Source organism: Carassius gibelio, chromosome B9 (genome assembly GCF_023724105.1).
Source record: "Carassius gibelio isolate Cgi1373 ecotype wild population from Czech Republic chromosome B9, carGib1.2-hapl.c, whole genome shotgun sequence".
NCBI lineage: Eukaryota > Metazoa > Chordata > Actinopteri > Cypriniformes > Cyprinidae > Carassius > Carassius gibelio.
Window position 1 is genome coordinate 31,705,698 of NC_068404.1, and position 20,773 is coordinate 31,726,470.

Consider the following 20,773-nt stretch of genomic DNA (forward strand, 5'->3'; position numbering starts at 1 on the left):
CGAACAAGAGGAGGTGGTGCTGGTCCTTCACGAGTCACTCTAATCTGTGCATAAAGCCTATATATAAAGACTTAATATATAGTATTTCACAATACTTCATGGTATTCTAATTAAATCATTTTTTGGAATCTTAAGTCTCTCAGAGCCTGACACCGAGTAATTCTGGAGACTCCAGGAAAGTGGCAGTTCTGTAAAATGTTGGCGCTGGAGACTAAATGCACCCTGATAGTTTCACACCTAATTCACTTAACACACACACACACACACATTACCCACAGTGACAGTGGGACTGAGTGACATCAGATGTATGATAGTTTTTTTTAATTTTCTATCATCCATATAGTGTTGTATAGTCATGAAACTATGGTCATGAGACCAGTCATTCTGAGGAAATATGCCTCAGAATGACTGGTCTTCTATGTGTACATTTTTTTTTTTTTTAAAGTGTTTAGAAGCTGCACTTTAAAAAAATAAAAAGACATTTACTGGTTCCTTTTTTACTATTATTTCAAAAAACATCACGGCAAAACCATTCAAGCTATGCAAAATTCATTCACAACTATTCTGTAAGATTAATTCTTTAAACAGTGGTAAAAGAGGATGTGGTGCTGAACCTTCAAGAGTCACTCAAAACGTTATCTGTCCATACAGCCTATAAAGAATTATTCTTAATATACAGTTCAAAATACTTCAGCTTGTTATTCTAATTAAGTGAGGGTCATTTTATCAGTAAAATATATACAATTCATTTTTTTTTGAAAGATTTCTATAAATGATTTAAATCATACTCGTTTCTACAATAATTATTTAAAAGTAATCCTATAGCTCCCTCTGGTGGCCATTATAGGTACTAAGAATTGCAAGCTTGATTTATAAGTTATGATAGTTTAAATTTTATGCTGGCTCTTGAAAGTGATAAAGCTATGAAACTTACTGTGCTTCCTTCAAATGAGGACTTCTACTTATATAAAAAATTATGAAGATTTAGAATGAAAAATTGTAAAGATATAGTAAAATAACTATTGTATTTTTTTATGTTACTTTAATAAATCTCTATGGCAACACCATTTAAGCTATCCTAAACCCATTCACAATTTAACATCTCAGTATATTGGCATCATGTTGAAAAAGGAGTATGGAGTTGTATGAGTAGGAGTATGAATTCATTTGCAGGCTTTATCATAAATCCACAATAAAATTTCTGAGTTCTGTATCAATCTGTGTTGTTGTTTATTTTTATCTTTTATTTTTCATAGGAAGATAACTTACTCTCATTTTTAATAAATGTGCTTATAAACCAAGGACAAGCTATTTATAGCTGTATTTATAAACTGCTTACTACTGACTATTAATATTGGGACAAGGCTTTATAAAGCATGAACTGACTATTTAATAATGAGTGCAGTTATTATAAAGTGTTATCAATGAATTTGCTAATGTTAACAAATTAGACATTATTTTACAGTGTTATCAAATCCTTAAATGACTCATAAGCATTTGTGAAAGTTCTGCTTGCATTACAGCTTAGTATTGATCTGTGAGCTGAACAGATTTACTGTTACATCCATGAGATTATGTAAATTAAAATAAATATAATGTCACAGGATGTCATAGGTCAGTATCAAATGAGTTTGAAATTATTATTTGCAGCACAAATAAGTTTTTTTTTAGGATTTTTAAAAATCCCTAAAACTGTCAGAAAAAGGTTAAGGCCTAAGCTATTTCTATGTGAGTGGCTAATTTTATTTTTGTTTTTATAATTGTAATACACAAACTATGAAATTATACAAAATGTATAAAAAGATAAATAAATAAATACGCACACATTAAAAAAGCAGCCAAGTCGAATGAGTTTCCTTTTTTATATAGATTAAAATTGAAGACAGAAGCAAGTGGTAAATGTGGTCACTTTAATATTCAAATCCAGTAGATCCAGTTTATGTTCACGTGGCTGTTTTCGTTTATAGTCGCCAAGCTATTATGTATTTTGAAATAATCTTGTCCGTGATGTGTTCGTTCGTACGACGAAAGCCAGAATCCTGCAGCTCGAGAGATATATGTTATTCTGCCAGTCGCGCTTTCAAATAGTCTTGCACACTTAAACTGGTCACAAACACCTGCATTTACCTCTTGTTGTGTTACAGTGGGTTTATTGTGTGCATTTGTGGTAATATTTTATTTAAAAAAGCTCTTAAACAAGAATAAATTCGTTTGTTTTGAGCTGGACACTGTACGCGCTGATCGGAGCGGTGATTTCAGATAGGCAGCCACAAATATTTCATTTTCACACAAACAGTTCAAAAACATCTGAATTTAGCTCTTGGTGTGTTCTAATTGGTTGATTGTGTGATATCGCTGTAATAATTTATTTTTAAAAGCTTTAAAACAGGAATAAATTCGTTTTCTCTGAGCTCTTTACTCCAGACGCTCGTGATCACAGCGGTGATTCATCTCTCCTATTTCTCACGTATCTCTGGCCAGAAATAATTTATCCATGAGCCCTGAACCGGTAATAATCAGATATGTTGGTTTAGCTTGTCAGTGTGAAGTAAATCTAAGTATTTGTTTGTATTTTTAACAGATTTAAAAGTGAAAGTAAAAGTCCGGGAATTGAACCTGTAGGGGCGCTATTTCTCTCAGACAATGGAAGTCTGAAGCACATATACTCAAACAGAGGGACAGAGTGAGATGAGATGTCTGACAGTTTTTTAATTTTCTGTTATCCATACAGTGTTGTAAAGTCGTGAAACTATGCATATTTCCTCAGAATGACTTTTTCATCTGTATGAAAAAATTATTTGACGTGTTTGGAAGCTGCAATTTAAAAATACAATAATGATTCCCTTTGTAAGGTCATTTAAAAAAATCACCACGGCAAAACCATTCAAGCTATCCAAAATCCATTCACAATTTAAGTTCCTATCAGAAATACTGATGTGTGTTCAGAGTTTTGTGAAATTCTAAGTATGTTATTTGCCTCAAAATCACCTGAGAAGTATTCCAGTTTGACATGTTGCCACGGCAACAATTTTTTAGATATCAATATCCCCCTTGCAGATTTATATCAGCTGTGTTTTAACATTATTCTGATGATGTTTGAAGCAAATCGAGTAATAATAAGATGCTGAATTAAAATCATTTTGAAAATGACACACTTCCTTCTGCCAGTTGGTGGCGCTATAACTTTGACTCCTAATAGTCACATATATGCGATCGACATTATACAACGAATAATCTGATGAAGTTTGATTAAAATCAGGAAATGTATGTGGATGGTATTAGACACTTCCTGTTTCTAATTTCTCGCCATAATTTCAACGCCTCGCCACGAGCAAACCGTTCGAGATATCAAAAATCCCCTGGCAATTTTTCATCCCCAGTGTCTTGAGATCATGTTGACCGAGTTTGGCGGCAATCGAGAAAAAAACCTATGACAAGTATTTCAAATTCCAGAGCATGCGCTTTTTACATAACTCTAAATAGCTGACTTCCTGTTGGGTGGAGCCTATGACATGCAATACGAAAGTTGTTCGGCACGATGAGATCTATATGTGTACTGAGTTTCATATGAATATGTGCAAGTATGTGTGAGCTATACATCAACATTTCTGACTGTTTTCCAGGGGGCGCCGTAGAGCCCCTGTGCCACGCCCGGGTCCCAGCCTCTGCAGGCTCCTAAAGGCCACAGATTCCAAAGTGTGCGCAAATTTTCAAGAGTTTTTGAGTATGTTAAGGACCCCAAAAGCCCCCACAACTTTGACGAAAAATTTGAATACTAAACCCTAAATAGCCAACTTCCTGTTGGGCGGAGCCCATGATATGCAATACAAAAGTTGTTTGGATTGATGAGATTTATATGTGTACCGAGTTTCATACGTCTACGAGCAAGAATGTATGATATATGGCCCTCCATATTCCAGGGGGCGCTGTAGAGCCCCTGTGCCACGCCCGTGTATCAGTCTCTGCCCGGCCCTAATGGCCGCAGGTTCCAATCTGTGTGCCAATTTTCAAGACTTTTTAAGCACGTTAAGGGCCCCAAAAGCCCCCGAGACGTTGGAAAAAAATAATAATAATAATAATAATAATAATAATAATAATAATAATAATAATAAAAAATAATCCTAAGGAAAACAATAGGCCTCTCGCCCTTTGGGCTTGAGCCCTAATAATAATAATAATAATAATAATAATAATAATAAACAAAGCAGATACAAGAGGGTCCTCACACCATCGGTGCTCGGGCCCTAATAATAATAATAATAATAATAATAATAAACGGAGCAATTCCAAGAGGGTCCTCACACCATCGGTGCTCGGGCCCTAATAAAAAACAAAGCAGATACAAGAGGGTCCTCACACCATCGGTGCTCGGGCCCTAACTAGACGGATGTACTGTTACTTCCTCTACAGTCAGAAATCTGGGTGTCATATTAGACAGCAATATGTATTTTGAAAATCATATTTCCAATGTTACAAAAACTGCATTCTTCCATCTTAGAAACATTGCCAAGCTACGAAACATGTTATCTGTTTCTGATGCAGAAAAGCTAGTTAATGCATTTATGACCTCTAGACTAGACTATTGTAATGCACTTCTAGGTGGTTGTCCTGCTTCGTCAATAAACAAGCTACAGGTCGTCCAAAATGCAGCAGCGAGAGTCCTTACGAGGTCAAGAAAATATGCACTATAATCTCTGCACTGGCTACCTATTAAGTTCCGTATCAGTTACAAATTATCATTACTTACCTATAAGGCCCTAAATGGTTTAGCTCCAGCGTACCTAACTAGCCTTCTACCACGTTACAACCCATCACGCACCCTAAGGTCACAAAACGCTGGACTTTTGGTCGTTCCTAGGATAGCAAAGTCCACTAAAGGAGGTAGAGCTTTCTCACATTTGGCTCCCAAACTCTGGAATAGCCTTCCTGATAATGTTCGGGGTTCAGACACACTCTCTCTGTTTAAATCTAGATTAAAAACACATCTCTTTCGCCAAGCATTCGAATAATGTTTCTTTTTAATTGTGAGTGTAGTTGCATCTGATCAAAGGTGCATTTTTATTCATTAGCTTGGGTTAAACTAATTTTACTTTGTTGGATCAGCAGCTATGCTAATGATGTCTCTATTTTGTTTCTATGTTTCGCCACGGGATCTTCACCCCGTGGTAACTAGGATTTACACAAGCTCCAGTCTGGATCCAGAACACCTGAGAAGAGATGATGCTGACCCTCAGAGGACCTCAGATGATGCTAACCCTGAATCAACAAACAGAACTAACAATTATTGCTAAATGTGTGACTGAATCATATAATAACTTAATTAATAATATTGATAGTTCATCGTCTAGCTGACTACGTCTTGTATTATTATAATTTTTTCTAAAATCCTGTCAAATGTGCACAAACAACTAGCTACTACTAAATATTGTAGAAACATAATTTTCTGTAAAGTTGCTTTGTAACGATTTGTTTTATAAAAAGCGCTATACAAATAAACTTGAATTGAATTACTCTCTCACTTATCTGACTGCTTTCTTTAGTAATTTTGTCTGCTAACAGTCAAGCCTTTGCTAACAAGACGAGCTATTAGCACTTAGCGTAACAGAATCCATGTAAAGGTGTTGCTAATGCAGGAATAGCTTTAACATGAACACAGAAGTCCACACATGAACAAGAAACAAAGACACACAATGTTTTACTTTCTGTATCTCTGTCTCTTGATACAGTTATTGTGTTTTCTGGCTTTCTGGGTGATTTGTTTTTCACTTCACAAATATTTTACAGTGTGTCATATATAATCTTACCACAGTTTCTCCAGTTTACAGCGAGGATCCTCCAGTACAGCACAGAGACACTTCACTCCCAAATCTCTTATTATATTCTCAGACAGATCCAGTTCTCTCAGGTGTGAGGGGTTTGATCTCAGAGCTGAAGTCAGAGCAGAACAACCTTCATCTGTGACGCCACAATATCTCAACCTGTAGAGAACAATGACACACTCTTCACTCTCTCAGATCAGATCAGTTTAGCTGTGAATCCATTAGTAAAGAGAAAGAACAAATCAATGTGTGATGAATCACTGGACTGAGATTTAAAATGTCAAAGAACAAAAAACTTGATCATAAATCATTTAAAACCTCATTCAAAGATAAAATAAAAATTCTTTATTACTCTGTCAGGATTTTTAACCAAATACAGGCATGTGATTGGAAACATTACAATTATTAATGATTTTGAAATAACTTGTAACCAGTGTTGGGAGTAACGCATTACAGTAACATATTACTTTTAGCAGTAACACAGTAGTGTAAGGCATTACTAATCAATTTTCAGTAATATTTCACTCCGTACATGTTCAGTAACGCTTTACAACACACTTTTAGCCCAAAATTGAATTGTTCAAAGAAAAGAGAAAAGAATAAAACAGCAAGACATGAACGAATCAAAGATGCAGCAAATTAGTTCCATTTCCTGTTTGTGGTCAGTCAATAGCTGCGTGTGGTGTCCACGTTTGGAAATAAAGACTAAACGTCAGCTTCTGATATATTTGTTTAGTGATGTTTTTTCATTCATCTCTCTCTCGCTGGTGTAACTCTGTATTGTGTGACGTAGTCCAGTGAAGGTGTGTTTAGGACGGGGTTTACAGGAGTGTGTGAGGATACTGTCATGACACAGAATGATCTCGTCCTCTGTGCTCGAGGTCCGAGGCTATTAGCTCCGTCCGGCTCGCTGTTAGCCTCGGCTCACACTGGACAGTGGAAAAGAGGCTAATGAGTGAAGATAGCAGAAGACTGTACATTCACCAGATGGATGTGTGCGCATCTTGTCATTTTACAATTGTATATGGCATTAGAGTTTACATATAGTCCTGTTGTGTCTAATATGAATAGACCCAAGCAATTCACAGATATTGCCAGATAATCTCTTTACCTCTACCATACTTGTAACAGACTTGGATCGTTTGTGATTCTGGCTGTCATCCTGTCTTGTGTTGTCTTGATCCTTCACTTTGTCGATTATAAGCTCTATTGTTAGTAGTCTGGATCGCCCACAGTCATTATGTTACTCCTCTACTGGAGATAAAATACTCTGCAGTACATTTTGACATTTCAGAACGTTAACTTCTATTTCTGTAGTTATTTTGGTGAAAGTAACTCAAGAGTAATACTGGAGTAATGTAACACATTACAATTCTGAGACAGTAATATTGTAACGGAAGGAATTACTTTTAAATGACAGTAACAAGTAATCTATAATGTTTTACAGTTTGGAAGTAATTTGCACAACACTGCTTGTAACGCTAGGCCTAAAATAAGCTGACTACACAAATAAACTTTTCAGTTACCTCTTAATAGTGGGGTTTGAAGGAATGAAGGAACTATAAATAACCACCGCAATAAAGAATGAAGGCCAACCCAGCGTGTATTATACAAGAAGACAGAAGAGAACAAAATACTAGATATACACAATATATACAATAAATATATGAGGGTGAGTGAGTAATGTCCTTGGAAGTCCAATGGTGCTTCTCGGGTCGACATTAACACACTGACAAAATTATATTCAGAATTACAAATATTTTTATACCACTTTTTAATGTGTGATTGTGTAAAGGTGATCACCAGATACCAACCTTTCGTGAACTTGCTTACACTCGTTCTCATGGAGGGTCTCTCTCTGTGTGTGTGTGTGTGTGTGTGTGTGTGTGTGTGTTCGGTTCGGTCTCACCGGTGCAATATTTGGAGTCCGGGAGCACGTTGAGAACAGCGCTGTCCTGTGACGAAGTCCTCAGTAAAATAAATCAATGGCGTCAGGTTATTTCCACGAGGAAGCAACTCAAAGTCACAGGTAAATACAGCAGGTAATAATGATCAGGCGATCGATCGCTAAATCCTAAAGTGAGCACATTGACGTCACAGGGATTCCCGCATCACGAGCGAACTCTCGCGAGAAGAAACAGAGCCCACAGTTCTCAAAGGGGCAATACAAACAAAGAAACGTTAACCCTTAAGGCGCCAGGGTTTTTTGGGAAAAAATGTTGTATTTTGGCATCAAGATTTCAAAAGCTTGTGACTTGAAAGGGCTTAAAGATAGAGATCTACTGTAAATTAGAAAAATGTTTGGCATGATCGAAGTTTAAGTGGGGTGTAAATATACTAATCTAATTGGCATATTATGACGTCACCATGGGCGGCTATCTCGAATTTCATAATATTCAGGAAATATTAGATATTGAATTGATGTTTGAACATATTTGCATGTTTTTCTGTGTGTATATGTCTTTTTTATCCTCATTCCAAATGATCAGAACAGAGGAAGCCAACAATAAAACAGGAGAAAGTACTAAATTATTACTATATCACTACACTATATAGTAGTAAAACACATGTGAACAGTAGCTTACTTTTTGATCAGTTCATCAGTAATATTCAGGAAATAATAGATATTGAATGGATGTTTGAACTTATTTGCAAGTTTTTTAATTTTGTTTTTATTGCTGTTGTTGTTGTTTTTTTGCCTTTTATTCTCATTCCAAATGATCAGGGGGAAAAAAACGAGAAAAGTAGTAGATTATTACTATATTGCTGTGCCATAGTAAAATACATGAGTCTATTTTTTGATCAGTTGAGCATCTATCTGCCCAATCAGGCATCTATGTGACACAGTTGGTAGTTGTTGAGAGCATGGTTCCTCTCATTCATTGCATGACACAGCGCACCTTCTCCACACAGACTGCACCTGTACTGTCTGCCGGCCGAGTATTAGAGCGTGCGCGATCAGCAACAGCTCTCCTATGGACACTATGACCACGTTCACCTCTGTTACCCGCTTCCCCGTTGAGCAAAGGCTCGAAACGATCGCTTGTTTGTGCTTCGTGAACACTCTCGCTTTGCACGGTGGCACCATTGCGATGTAAAGATGTACCGCGAGACGCGTGATCATTAGACGGCTGATCGTCATTTCCAAAAGGCAAATATTCCCCTTCAGAGTCAGAATCGGTGAACAACATTTGCAACATCCTCTTTGTATTAGCCATCTGGCGATTTTCTCTCATAAATCTCACGATTTACACTCACGCTATGAAATGAATTGCTCCCGCATCAATAACATGAGAGCTCGACACTTTGAACAGAAACAATGCATAATGTTGGTCTAGAATCAAAGTACTACGTGTCTGCCATCTAGTGGAAGGGAATACAAATGAGATATTACAGAAGATAAGGAACTACCATAGACAGTAAAAGAAATGGACACAGCGACCCCATTGGAACTCAATTGAGACAAATGAAGCCCAGTTTTAGCGTTTTTTATCACTTCCGTTTCTGCCGCGCAGACTCAAACGAAGCTTGACGACGTCAGCAACCTGTCTGACAGATGTAAATCTTCTAAGTGGCTGTGCGTGAAAACTGCCATCTTTAATCTTGCAGAGACGGCGAGCTTGAGCGGGGACTTCTTTGTCATGAGTGAGCAGGAGTAAGTATTCTGATTAATTATTTTGTATAGTATTTTAAAATGTAACGCCAGTACGCCATATTAAGTTAATTGCCTGCGAGCTTCTCCTCCTGTCTGTACGGTAATGCGACAGAGAGACGAGTGGTTATGACGCAATCGTTAGCCTATTTTTTACAAAAACTGTTTATACGGGGCCATAATGTAACATAAAAGGTAATGGAGCCCTTTATACATTGTCGTGTATCTTTAGAAATAAATAATGGACAAACGGAGTCTTTAAACGCCTCAGATGTGAAGTTATTCGCTGTCAAAGTGACGCCAAAATGAATGGGAGTCAATGGGAATGCTAACGCAAGTGAAGTTCTGCTAAAAGATGGCAGCCCCCACCCGACTTCAACTTCCGGTCGAGTTCCTTGCCCCTTGGGAACTACAGTCTATTTTATTAAGGGTGACGTCTTGTCGCAATTTTGCGACTTTGGCGCTTAGAGGGTTAATAACAGCTGTGCCACATCAACAATCAGATTAACATTTAATCAACAGCTTTATAAACGTATACCTCTTATGTGGCCGAGCTACAAACTATCTTCTGCATTTATTTGATCAAAATAAAGTAAAATAAATATTGTGAAATATTATTACAAATACAAAAAAAGTTAAAAATTTTAATATGAAATGTGATGTTATTCCTGTGATGCAAATCAGAATATTCTTCATCATTATTCCAGTTTTCAGTGTCACGTGATCTTTTAGAAGTCATTACAATTTATTTTAATCTCAAGAAACATTTCTGATTATTATCAATGTTGAACATTTTGCTACTTCATATTTTGTGTTGAAATGATGCACTTTATTTTTTGATAAATATAAAGTTTAATGAACAGCATTTATTTGCATTTATCAATATATTAATTAAATTGGTAAATGCATTTATCAAATAGAAATCATTTTAAATTCCTTCACACAGTTTTTGTGGCTTTCATGAATGATGAATAAAATTATTAATTTCTCTCTTTTTTTAAATCCTATACAAATGTTTGAGTCGTATCATAGTTTCCACAAAAATATTAAGCAGCAAAACTGTTTTTAACATTGATAATAATCAGAAATGTTTCTTGATCAGTAAATCAGAATGATTTCTGAAGGATTGTGTGACACTAAACTTCTTTGTAAACAACAACAGATTTATAAATGTTTCTAATGATGAATGTTGTGTTCCCAAATACAAATTAAAGCGTCTCAAATCAAGCGCAGCACTAACAGTGAATCAGAACCAGAAACAGTACAGTAACAGCAGACATGGAGCGTCACACTACAGTCTGTGACTACGTTTACATGCAGCCAATAACCCGTTCAAAACCGGGATATTAGCAATAACCCGGTCGCGCACGGCCATGTAAACACCGGCAAAAACCCGGATATGCTCATATCCCGGTTTTTAAAAACCGGGATATTATACCTGGGGTACCCCTTTTCTAACCCGAATATTTGGTCTTGTAAACGCGTTTCGGCATATCCCCATCAAAATGTGTGTTCTGCGCATGTTCTAATCGCAAGGAATCTTGGTCTTTTGAGTCTTTGGATACAGGAAGAAGAATCGGAAATTACGCATATTGCGTATTACGTCCAGACGCTAACCGTGTGTTGCTGTTTACATCGGGATATTGGCGACTGATTACACATTCCATGTATACAGGAGTAACTCTCTCTGCTCACGCATGTAAACGAGTTATCCCGAATGTTTCAGAAACCCAAATAGGGACCTTAACCCGACCATAACCCGAATTTTAACAGCATGTAAACGTAGTCTGTGTATGTGTGTGTTTCTCCATCACTCAAGGATATCAGAACCTGAGATCTCCTACACTGAGATATTATTCATACTTGCAGATAGTACTTAACAAGACGAGCTATTAGCACTTAGCGTAACAGAATCCATTTAAAGGTGTTGCTAATGCAGAAACAGCTTTAACATGAACACAGAAGTCCACACATGAACAAGAAACAAAGACACACAATGTTTTACTTTCTGTATCTCTGTCTCTTGATACAACTATTGTGTTTTCTGGCTTTCTGGGTGATTTGTTTTTCACTTCACAAATATTTTACAGCGTGTCATATATAATCTTACCACAGTGTCTCCAGTTTACAGCGAGTATCCTCCAGTCCAGCACAGAGACGCTTCACTCCCGAATCTCTTATTTTATTCTCAGTCAGACTCAGTTCTCTCAGGTGTGAGGGGTTTGATCTCAGAGCTGAAGCCAGAGCAGAACAACCTTCATCTGTGACGTAACAATATCTCAACCTGTAGAGAACAATGACACACTCTTCACTCTCTCAGATCAGATCAGTTTAGCTGTGAATCCATTAGTAAAGAGAAAGAACAAATCAATGTGTGATGCATCACTGGACTGAGATTTAAAATGTCAAAGAACAAAAAAACATGATCATAAATAATTTAAAACCTCATTCAAAAATAAAAAAAAAACTCCTTTACACTCTCAGGATTTTTAATGTCTTATGTAGACATTAATACAAATCTATTTAATGACAAACAACTTTGTTTCGACTGAACAAAGTGTTCATAGAATGCAGTTCAATCAGGATCACTTCCCTCATGTATATTTAATGACAATTATAATTGCATACAGTTAGTGTTGGTGGTATGGTTATGTTCTGTCCATGCAGCCATGCTTGGACAGAGTGCGGAGAGCAGCAAGACAAACCCCCCTGGGGTACAGAACAGAACCATTATAAGCAAATATAATTACAATTCTCAATTACATGAGTTGTAAACAAAAGGTCATAGAGACTGCTTCCAATGAAGACACTGTAAAGAAAGAAGAAGTTAGATCAGATTACAGGTTCAGTTGGTGGAGTTGGGGTTGGAGGAGGGAGTTAATAGCAAGCAGTGATGCGATGGAGAGACACTGAATAATGGGAATTTAAATAGACCGCAGGTGATAGGTGTCGAGACTGGATTGGTACACGTCAGGAACAGCTGACTGTCAGCTGATGCAAGCGTGACTAACATGCAGAAGAGTATTTGATGAATGATTTTTATTTCTAAATTTTTAATGTAAAAATCATACTAACAATATAAGTACACCTAAGGAAACATTAAAAAGCATTTAAAGAAAAGGAAATAATCCATGTCATGGGACCTTTAATGGTAACACTTTACAATAAAATTTCATTTGTTAACATTAATGCTTTAACGAACATGAATGAACAATGAACAATACATTTATTACACAATTTATTAATCTTTGTTAATGTTAATAAAAACAGTTATTCATTGTTCATGTTAGTTCACAGTGCATTAATGTTTACAAACTCAACTTGTGATTTTAATAATGCATAAGTAAATGCTGAAGTTAACATGAACTAAGATTAATAAATGCTGTGGAAATATTGTTCATTATTATTTATGTTATTTATATTTGTCAACTAATGTAATTAACAAATGTTAACTAATGAACCTTATTGAAGAATGAATGTAGATGAGGCATTAAGTGCATAGCACTGAGACAAACTTAACATTTTATAGAGTTTAATGAAGAAATGTTTAATGTATTTACATGTGCTGTTATAATAAAAGAACTGATAATTGATAATTGTTGCTTTGAATATCACAGTTATCATCAATACTGGTATATCACGACACCCCTAGTCTCATCCAATCAGTAGGAAGTATTACATTCACAAACAATACCTACTTTTGTTTAATTTTGTCTGACTTTCTGGCTTTCTGGGTGAGTTGTTTTTCACTTCACAAATATTTTACAGTGTGTCATATATAATCTTACCACAGTTTCTCCAGTTTACAGCGAGGATCCTCCAGTACAGCACAGATACACTTCACTCCCGAATCTCTTATTTTATTCTCAGTCAGATCCAGTTCTCTCAGGTGTGAGGGGTTTGATCTCAGAGCTGAAGTCAGAGCAGAACAACCTTCATCTGTGACGTCACACCTCATCAACCTGTAGAGAACAATGACACACTCTTCACTCTCTCAGATCAGATCAGTTTAGCTGTGAATCCATTAGTAAAGAGAAAGAACAAATCAATGTGTGATGAATCACTAGACTGAGATTTAAAATGTCAAAGAACAAAAAAACATGATCATAAATCATTTAAAACCTCATCCAAAAAGAAAGAAAAACTCCTTTACACTCTCAGGATTTTTTATGTTTTATGTAGACATTAATGCAAATCTATTTAATCACACTATTCATTACACAGCTGAGCTTTAGTGTTATTTTTAATCTGTATTAATATGTATGGAGTAGTGGAGAGTGTGTGTGTGTGTGTGTGTGTGTGTGTGTGTGTGTGTGTGTGTGTGTGTGTGTGTGTGTGTGTGTGTGTGTGTGTGTGTTTCTCCATCACTCAAGATATAAAATCCTGAGATCTCCTACACAGTGAGATATTATTCATATTCAGTGTAAATTGTGTCAGAGAGTACTTACACCTCAATGTACTGCAGTGCTTTACAGAACAGCAGGTAATAACATACTCTTCACATTCAGTATTATAAATACAAGTAGTTCGTGTCTGTGCTGTCCGTGTACGTGTCTGGATTGCTCACACAGAAAGTATAACAGTCTTTACACTCCAACAGTCTTTTGGAAACAGGGTTTTTAACCACACAAACAGCACTTCAGCTCGACTGAACAAAGTGTTCACAGAATGCATTTCTTACAGGAGACTGAATAAATGAATCTGCTCCTGCGCTGATTGTAAAGAAGTACGTGATTGGCTACAGCGAGAACGTGCTACGATTGGTCAGTGAAGTGTGGCTGTTATCTGATTGGCTTGAGCCGACGGTGGGTGGAGTCACAAATACACAGAAAGACATTCACTAATGAATGACAGGAAAAGTTGTGTTTGTAGAATAAAGAGATATTTGTGAAAATGTTTTTATTTTTAAATATCATTATATTTAAATTTTTTATATATTTTTTGTTAATCTCTTAAAATTCATTGGTGGATCATAATCTTTTAATTTGTAATTATGCAACAATTATATCTCCATGCACCTAGCCCTAATATCAGTTATTAAAATAATCAATATTCCCCCATCACTAATATTTATGTATATATAATATCACTGTACTATAAACACAGTTTCATCTCTAAGAAGCTGCTGGTCACTGCAGAAGAGTATTTGATGAATCAAGCTGCTAAAGGAGTGTTTTCTGCTTCCTCCTGATCACTTCTGAAGCAGAACAGCAGCGGAGAGAAATGAGGAGACGAGGAGAGAGATCACATGACATCAGCCAATCAAAACAGAGCGCATTTATCATAAACCCAGCGTTTCTGACACTAATATTCATCTTTTCAACATCAGTCACTGTTTGAGCAAAAACACCTCGACATTCTGAAATCAAGATACATTTACTGAAGAAGAAAAATCACTTCAGATAGAAAGACCTGTTTTCTGAAGAAAGAAGTAAAGATTCTGCTAATGGCAAGAAAAATAATCGTTTTCCCTTTGAATTATTAATATTTTTCTTACATCAGTGGCAGCTATTTTTTTTTCTTAATTTGAGAAAAAATTTACAAACTCTTGATACATTTTCCGAAAACAAGATTTAAAATCTTAATTCATATTGCTTCTCAAGTAAATTGATCTTGATTCAGGAATGTTTAGATATTTGTTCTAGAAATCAAGACAAAAATACTGTGTGCGTGTGCTTATGTTTTACTGTACGCTACACAGCACTGCATCAGATTTAGACCGAATTTCACTGTATTCTTGACATAAAATCAAGAAAAGCTGGTTTACTTCACATCGGATCATTAAAAGTGTCACCTGTTCAGTTCATGGATTTATATTCTGAATGAATCAAGGTGAAACATCAATCAAGGTGTTTCAGAACGGCAGAATTCACACAAATCTCTGCATTAATTCAAGAAATCAACAGATAAAAATAGTGTCTAGTGTTGTCCAGTAAAGAGTCAGACACTTCAAGCACAAGTGAAATGTCTGAAGGTCAGCTTTACTGATCAATGTGTGGAGCGTCTCTTTGCTGCAGCTGCTGCTGATTTAATGAACCAGTTTCTCATGTGACGGGGTTGTTTTTACCCGCGCCGCTAACACACGCTTTACTCTAATATCTACTGGATTAAAAACACCTGTCCTGACTCCTTTAAGATTCTGTTATTCAGGAGAAAATCTCTCATTCAGGAACATTGATTGTAAAGGAGTCAGATTGATTATTAAATATGATAGTTTAGTTGATGATGAAACACTCACAGAGCTTTTCTGCAGTTGATCACAGCTGGTATCAGTCTTCTTCTCCCCTCATCTGATGTGTTGTATTTCAAGGGGTTCAGTTCATCCAGAGGCTCCTCTGACATCTGAATCATGTAGGAGATTGTTGAGCAGTGAGCAGGAGAGAGTTTCTCTGAGCGTTTGTCTGATTTCACAAACTCCTGAATCTCTCTGAACAGAGTCTGATCTTTCACTTCCAGCAGACAGAGGAACAGATTGATGGACTGATCAGCTGAGAGATGATCACTACTCTTGATCTTGTGTTTAATGTCCTGTGTGGTTCTGCTGATGGTCTCTGAGCTGTTCTCTGTGTGTGTCAGTAGATCCTGTAAGAGTCTCTGATTGGACTCCAGTGAGACGCCCAGCAGGAACCGCAGGAACAGATCCAGACGTCCATTCTTACTCCAGAGAGATCTATCTACTGCTGATGTTAGTAGATCATACAGAGAGACTTCATCAGATCTGTTTAATCTGAATTCATCCAGTGTTTTCTTGTTCTTTGTTAAATAGCAGTAAAACAGATAGAAAGCAGCGAGAAACTCCTGAACGCTCAGATGAATGAAGCTGTAGACTTTCCTCTGATGAATCACAGATTCCTGCTTAAAGATCTCAGTGCAAATCCCAGAATACACCGAGGCGTCAGTGACGTCTATGCCGCTCTCAATCAGGTCCTCCTCATAGAACATCACATTGCCCTTCATCATCTGTTTGAAAGCCACTTCAGCCAGTTTCACAATCACTTCTCTGTTGGACGGCAGGAGTTTCTCTGGATCTCTCTCTTCATACTTCTGCTTCCTCATGTTGATCTGAATCAGCAGGAAGTGGATGTACATTTCAGTCAGAGTTTGAGGGATTTCTGCTCTCAGATCTTCTTCCAGGAGCTTCTGAAGCACAGTGGATGAGATCCAGCAGAAGACGGGGATGTGGCACATGATGTGGAGGCTTCTTGCTCTTCTGATGTGTGAGATGATTCTGCTGGCTTGATGCTCATCACTGATTCTCTTCCTGAAATATTCCTCCTTCTGAGGCTCAGTGAATCCCTGAATCTCTGTCAGACGGTGGATGTATTCGGAGGGGATCTGATTGGCTGCTGCTGGTCTGGAGGTGATCCAGATGAGAGCAGAGGGAAGCAGCTCTCCTTTCATGAGCTGGGACATCAACACAGCCACTGATGAAGTCTCAGTCACATCACAAACTTTCTGAGCGTCTGAAAACATCAGTGTGATTCTGCTTTCATCCAGACCATCAAAGATGAACACAACTTTACACTCCTCATAAATCTGTGAGTCCAGATCTTGAAGTTCAGGATGAAAGTCCAGCAGAAGTCTGTGAAGACTGTACTGATGATCTCGGATCAAGTTCAGCTCTCGAAATGGAAGCACAAACATGAAATCTACATCCTGATTGGCTTTTCCCTCGGCCCAGTCCAGAATGAACTTCTGCACAGAGACGGTTTTTCCGATTCCAGCGATGCCTTTAGTAAGAACAGTCTTGATCTGCTCTTTCTCCTCAGATCCTGCTTCAGCGGAGGCTTTAAAGATGTCATTGCAGTAGATTGGAGCGTCTTGTGAGGGTTGTGTTCTGGCTGTTTTCTCCATCTGTAAAACCTCATGTTCTTCATTCACTCCTTCTCTCTCTCCCTCTATGATGTAGAGCTGTGTGTAGATGCTGTTCAGGAGGCTTTCATTCTCCTGGAGTTTCAGTCCCTCACATAATCTCTCATACTTGTTCTTCATGCTGGTTTTGTGCTGCTCTTTGACTCTCTGTAGTTCATCATTCACTGCTTGATCATGTTTATTCAGAGACGCTGTAACGCTCGTGTTGTTCAGACAGAAGACAGAGGAGACTCCTCCAGAGACGCTTCGCTCTCCATCTGCTCTGCTGAAATATCACAAGAAAAACTGATTAAACATGTCTCAAAATAAAGGATGTGTAAATTAACATCTAAACTGATAGAGATTTCAGTCTTGTATTTACAGTATAATTTTACTCTGATCTGCAGCAAACACTAGATGTGTGTGAACAGTGAAGTATGTTCAGGAGCACAAGAGCCAATAAAACAAGCTCCTGCAGCTCCTCACAGAGTCTTCAACACCTTACACTGCAGAACAAACATCTTCATTATTATTCTTTACTCTCTTAAATGAGGAGAATCACCATACAGTCTGAAGTGATCATTAACTCTTGTGGATTGTTCAAATTTCGATATGTTAGGGATGAAAACTTAATTAAACTGCTGTAAAAAATGTATCAGATTCATTTTTTTTTTTTGCATAAATCTGTTATCAACTTCAGTCCTGATCAAAACTACCAAATGGTTTTTTTTTAATCCAAATATTTTAATTCTTTAATTGCCAAGTTCATAAATGATGTCACTGATTTGGGGGGAAAACACACAAAATGACTTCTTTTCAATATAAAAGTAATTGTGGCTGGATTTTTTTTTTTACTTTTTATAACAGTCTTGGGCATGTCAAAGATTAGTAGCAACATTGGCTTTGATGCATTGTTAGTTTTTGTGCAGCATTAGATTTTAATTTTTTCTCCCTCATTTGTTTTTGGTGGCTGTTTTTGCCCCATTGACTTCCATTATAATGAAATTTTTTGACTGCAAAGCCATGACACCATATAATCTTGATTGTTGGTGCTTTTCCCTGTTGGGAAGAGGTAACATTTGTTATTTTTTACAGTTGATCACTAGGTGGGACCATTAACCCTTTAGATAAGCCTGTGCAAAAAAAGGCTTGGTTTCTGGCTTGTATATGGAGTTATATGGAGTATAACAGCAAATTATAGTGTTTGTGTGTGTGTGAGATTCTTGATTGTTGGTGGTTTTCCCCGTTGGGAATAGGCAACTTTGTTATTTTTACAGTTATTTTTTATTTTTACAGCAGTTTAATTTAGTGGACATTTCATCCACGAACATAACGAAAGTGTAGTGAATTTGCCCACAGTGTACCGTTGAGTTTCTGAAAAATTTCAAAATATGGGTCAAAATAAGATTTTTCACCAAAAATCATTCCATTAGATCAAACACAGAGAAAGTTGTGGCCACAGTAAGACTAAACTTTACCCCCTAGTGGACGAAAACGTCCCCAACAAAGCATAAGGGTTAAACTTCAGAAGTCTGCTGTGATGAAATAAATCTGAGCGCTGCACATTCAGAGTAAATCCGTGGCACTGTTGCTCTTCTACAGACTTGTGTTTCACAGCAGTTCACGATCAGTGACAAGAGCACATTTATTCCAGATGATCACTTGTGATTGACAGCTGATGAATTATAACACTCTGTACTTTATGCTGTGGATATTGTAATGTTAGATGGCTGTAAGATGCATATTTGATCTCCCTCATCTTTCTGAAGGAGCAGTCAGCGATAGACAAGCAGGCATTTCAAAATATGAGTCTGCTGTATTTCTGTTTGTTTATAATTAAAAGTCTCACATCATGGATAAAGTTTTTTGCTTTGTTTAGAAAAACAAACCACAACAAATTCCTTGTGTGTCTGTGCACACTTGATAAAACAGATTCTGATTCAGATTTTCTCTTATGGACTGTTTGTACATCTTTTATCTGAAATATCTTATTCAGGTAAGTACTAAATAAACAATAACATGCATTTTGTATGATCCCTCTTATTTTAGTAAAATAATTAACATTTAGCAGACTTTGAAAGGGGGATGTAAACTTTTTTTTTCCCTGTAGTGTGCTTTGGGACATGTTCCATTAGGATTTACTGGTTTTAACAAGTCACCAATAGAAGAAAGTGAACAATTACCAGTAGAGACCATGTGCTGTACACGTCTGATTCGCGAACGAATGATTCATTTGAACTGATTCAGTTTAATGAATGGTTTAAACAACTGACCTGTCCAACATTGAACACACGAGACGTCTGAATTGGTGTATAAGAAAATCTGTAACACTTTACAATAATGTTCTATTTATTAAACTATTTAACTACATTATTTAACATTTACCATTACTAAACTACACTTCTACAACATTGTTAATTTCAACATTTAGGCTATAGCCTTCATTGTTGAAATCAAAAGTTTTACAGTATTTATTAACATAGTTAATGCACTGTGAAGTAACATTACCAAACAATGAACAGCTGTGTTTTTATAAACTATGATAAACAAAGATTAATAAATATAGTAACAAAAGTATTGCTCGTATGTTCATGTTAGTTAATATGTTAACAATTCAAACCATATCCTAAAGTTACAAACAAATAATTTACTCTAATTTAAACAATACTCTAATGTTTAAATCATTTAAAATGAGAATGTAAGTGTGCTCACCCCATTTTTGTTTGTAAGAAAAAATTAGATTAGATTTAATATCGCAATATATATTGCAGAAAAATAAAGGGCCCTATCTTGCACCCAGCGCAATTGACTTTGTACACCGACGCTTGTGTCATTCCTATTTTGCACCTGCGCAAAGCCCGCTTTTCCCTCCACAGAAGAACGTCGCTAAACTAGTGAATGAACTTGCGCTCCCTGGGCGGTTCAGCGCAAAAAAGGAGGCGTGTTCTGGCGCAAACAATCCCTGGTGCTATTTTGCTGTTCCATTAAACAATTGCGCCACTGACCAGAAAAAACCTAGTCTAAAGTCAGTGGCGCGTTGCGCGTTGTTCATCATGCTATTTTAAGGGCGCATGCTTGACCATAATGTATAGCGTGCACAACGCGCACACACTTTGCTCATGTAATCTACACAGATGCAACAGTTATTTTTGCAAATCATAAATTGTAACACTAAAAAAATATTAACACATGAGATGACGGAAATCATTGTGGTGTGCCACGAAGATGTGAACAAAATAGGCATAAATCTAGCTTACAAATTATTCAGGCTAATTATTCTCCCATCCCCATACAACACAAGTTGTCTGTCTTTCACTGCTCTTACAAGAACATCAGTCTCCTCGGCTGTGAACCGCTCCTGGCGTGCGCCTGGTAAATACGCCATAATAATAGCAATCCATAATGGAACTTGCGCACCTGCTTCTAAAGGGAATGTTGGATGACGCTCTGA

At 36.9% G+C, this 20,773-nt stretch overlaps 1 protein-coding gene and 2 long non-coding RNA genes across 3 annotated transcripts in view; 2 read left to right on the forward strand and 1 right to left on the reverse strand.

Moving 5' to 3' along the window:
* Positions 1-11,528, forward strand: part of LOC127964979 (uncharacterized) — a 110,042-nt gene extending 98,514 nt beyond the window's left edge. The window contains exons 2-3 of the long non-coding RNA XR_008155215.1: positions 5,174-5,618; positions 11,396-11,528. This is a non-coding gene — a long non-coding RNA (uncharacterized LOC127964979). The remainder of the gene's footprint in view (positions 1-5,173; positions 5,619-11,395) is intronic.
* The window catches only part of LOC127964884 (NACHT, LRR and PYD domains-containing protein 12-like), a 1,383,583-nt gene that overhangs the window by 1,054,999 nt on the left and 307,811 nt on the right, over positions 1-20,773 (reverse strand). Inside the window, exons 11-13 of the mRNA XM_052565314.1 lie at positions 13,260-13,404; positions 11,582-11,755; positions 5,805-5,978 (exon numbers count right to left, since the gene is read on the reverse strand). Of these exons, the coding sequence (XP_052421274.1) occupies positions 5,805-5,978; positions 11,582-11,755; positions 13,260-13,404 (493 nt within the window). The remainder of the gene's footprint in view (positions 1-5,804; positions 5,979-11,581; positions 11,756-13,259; positions 13,405-20,773) is intronic.
* Positions 1-20,773, forward strand: part of LOC127964964 (uncharacterized) — a 528,628-nt gene that overhangs the window by 214,150 nt on the left and 293,705 nt on the right. The gene's annotated exons all lie outside the window — the stretch shown is intronic.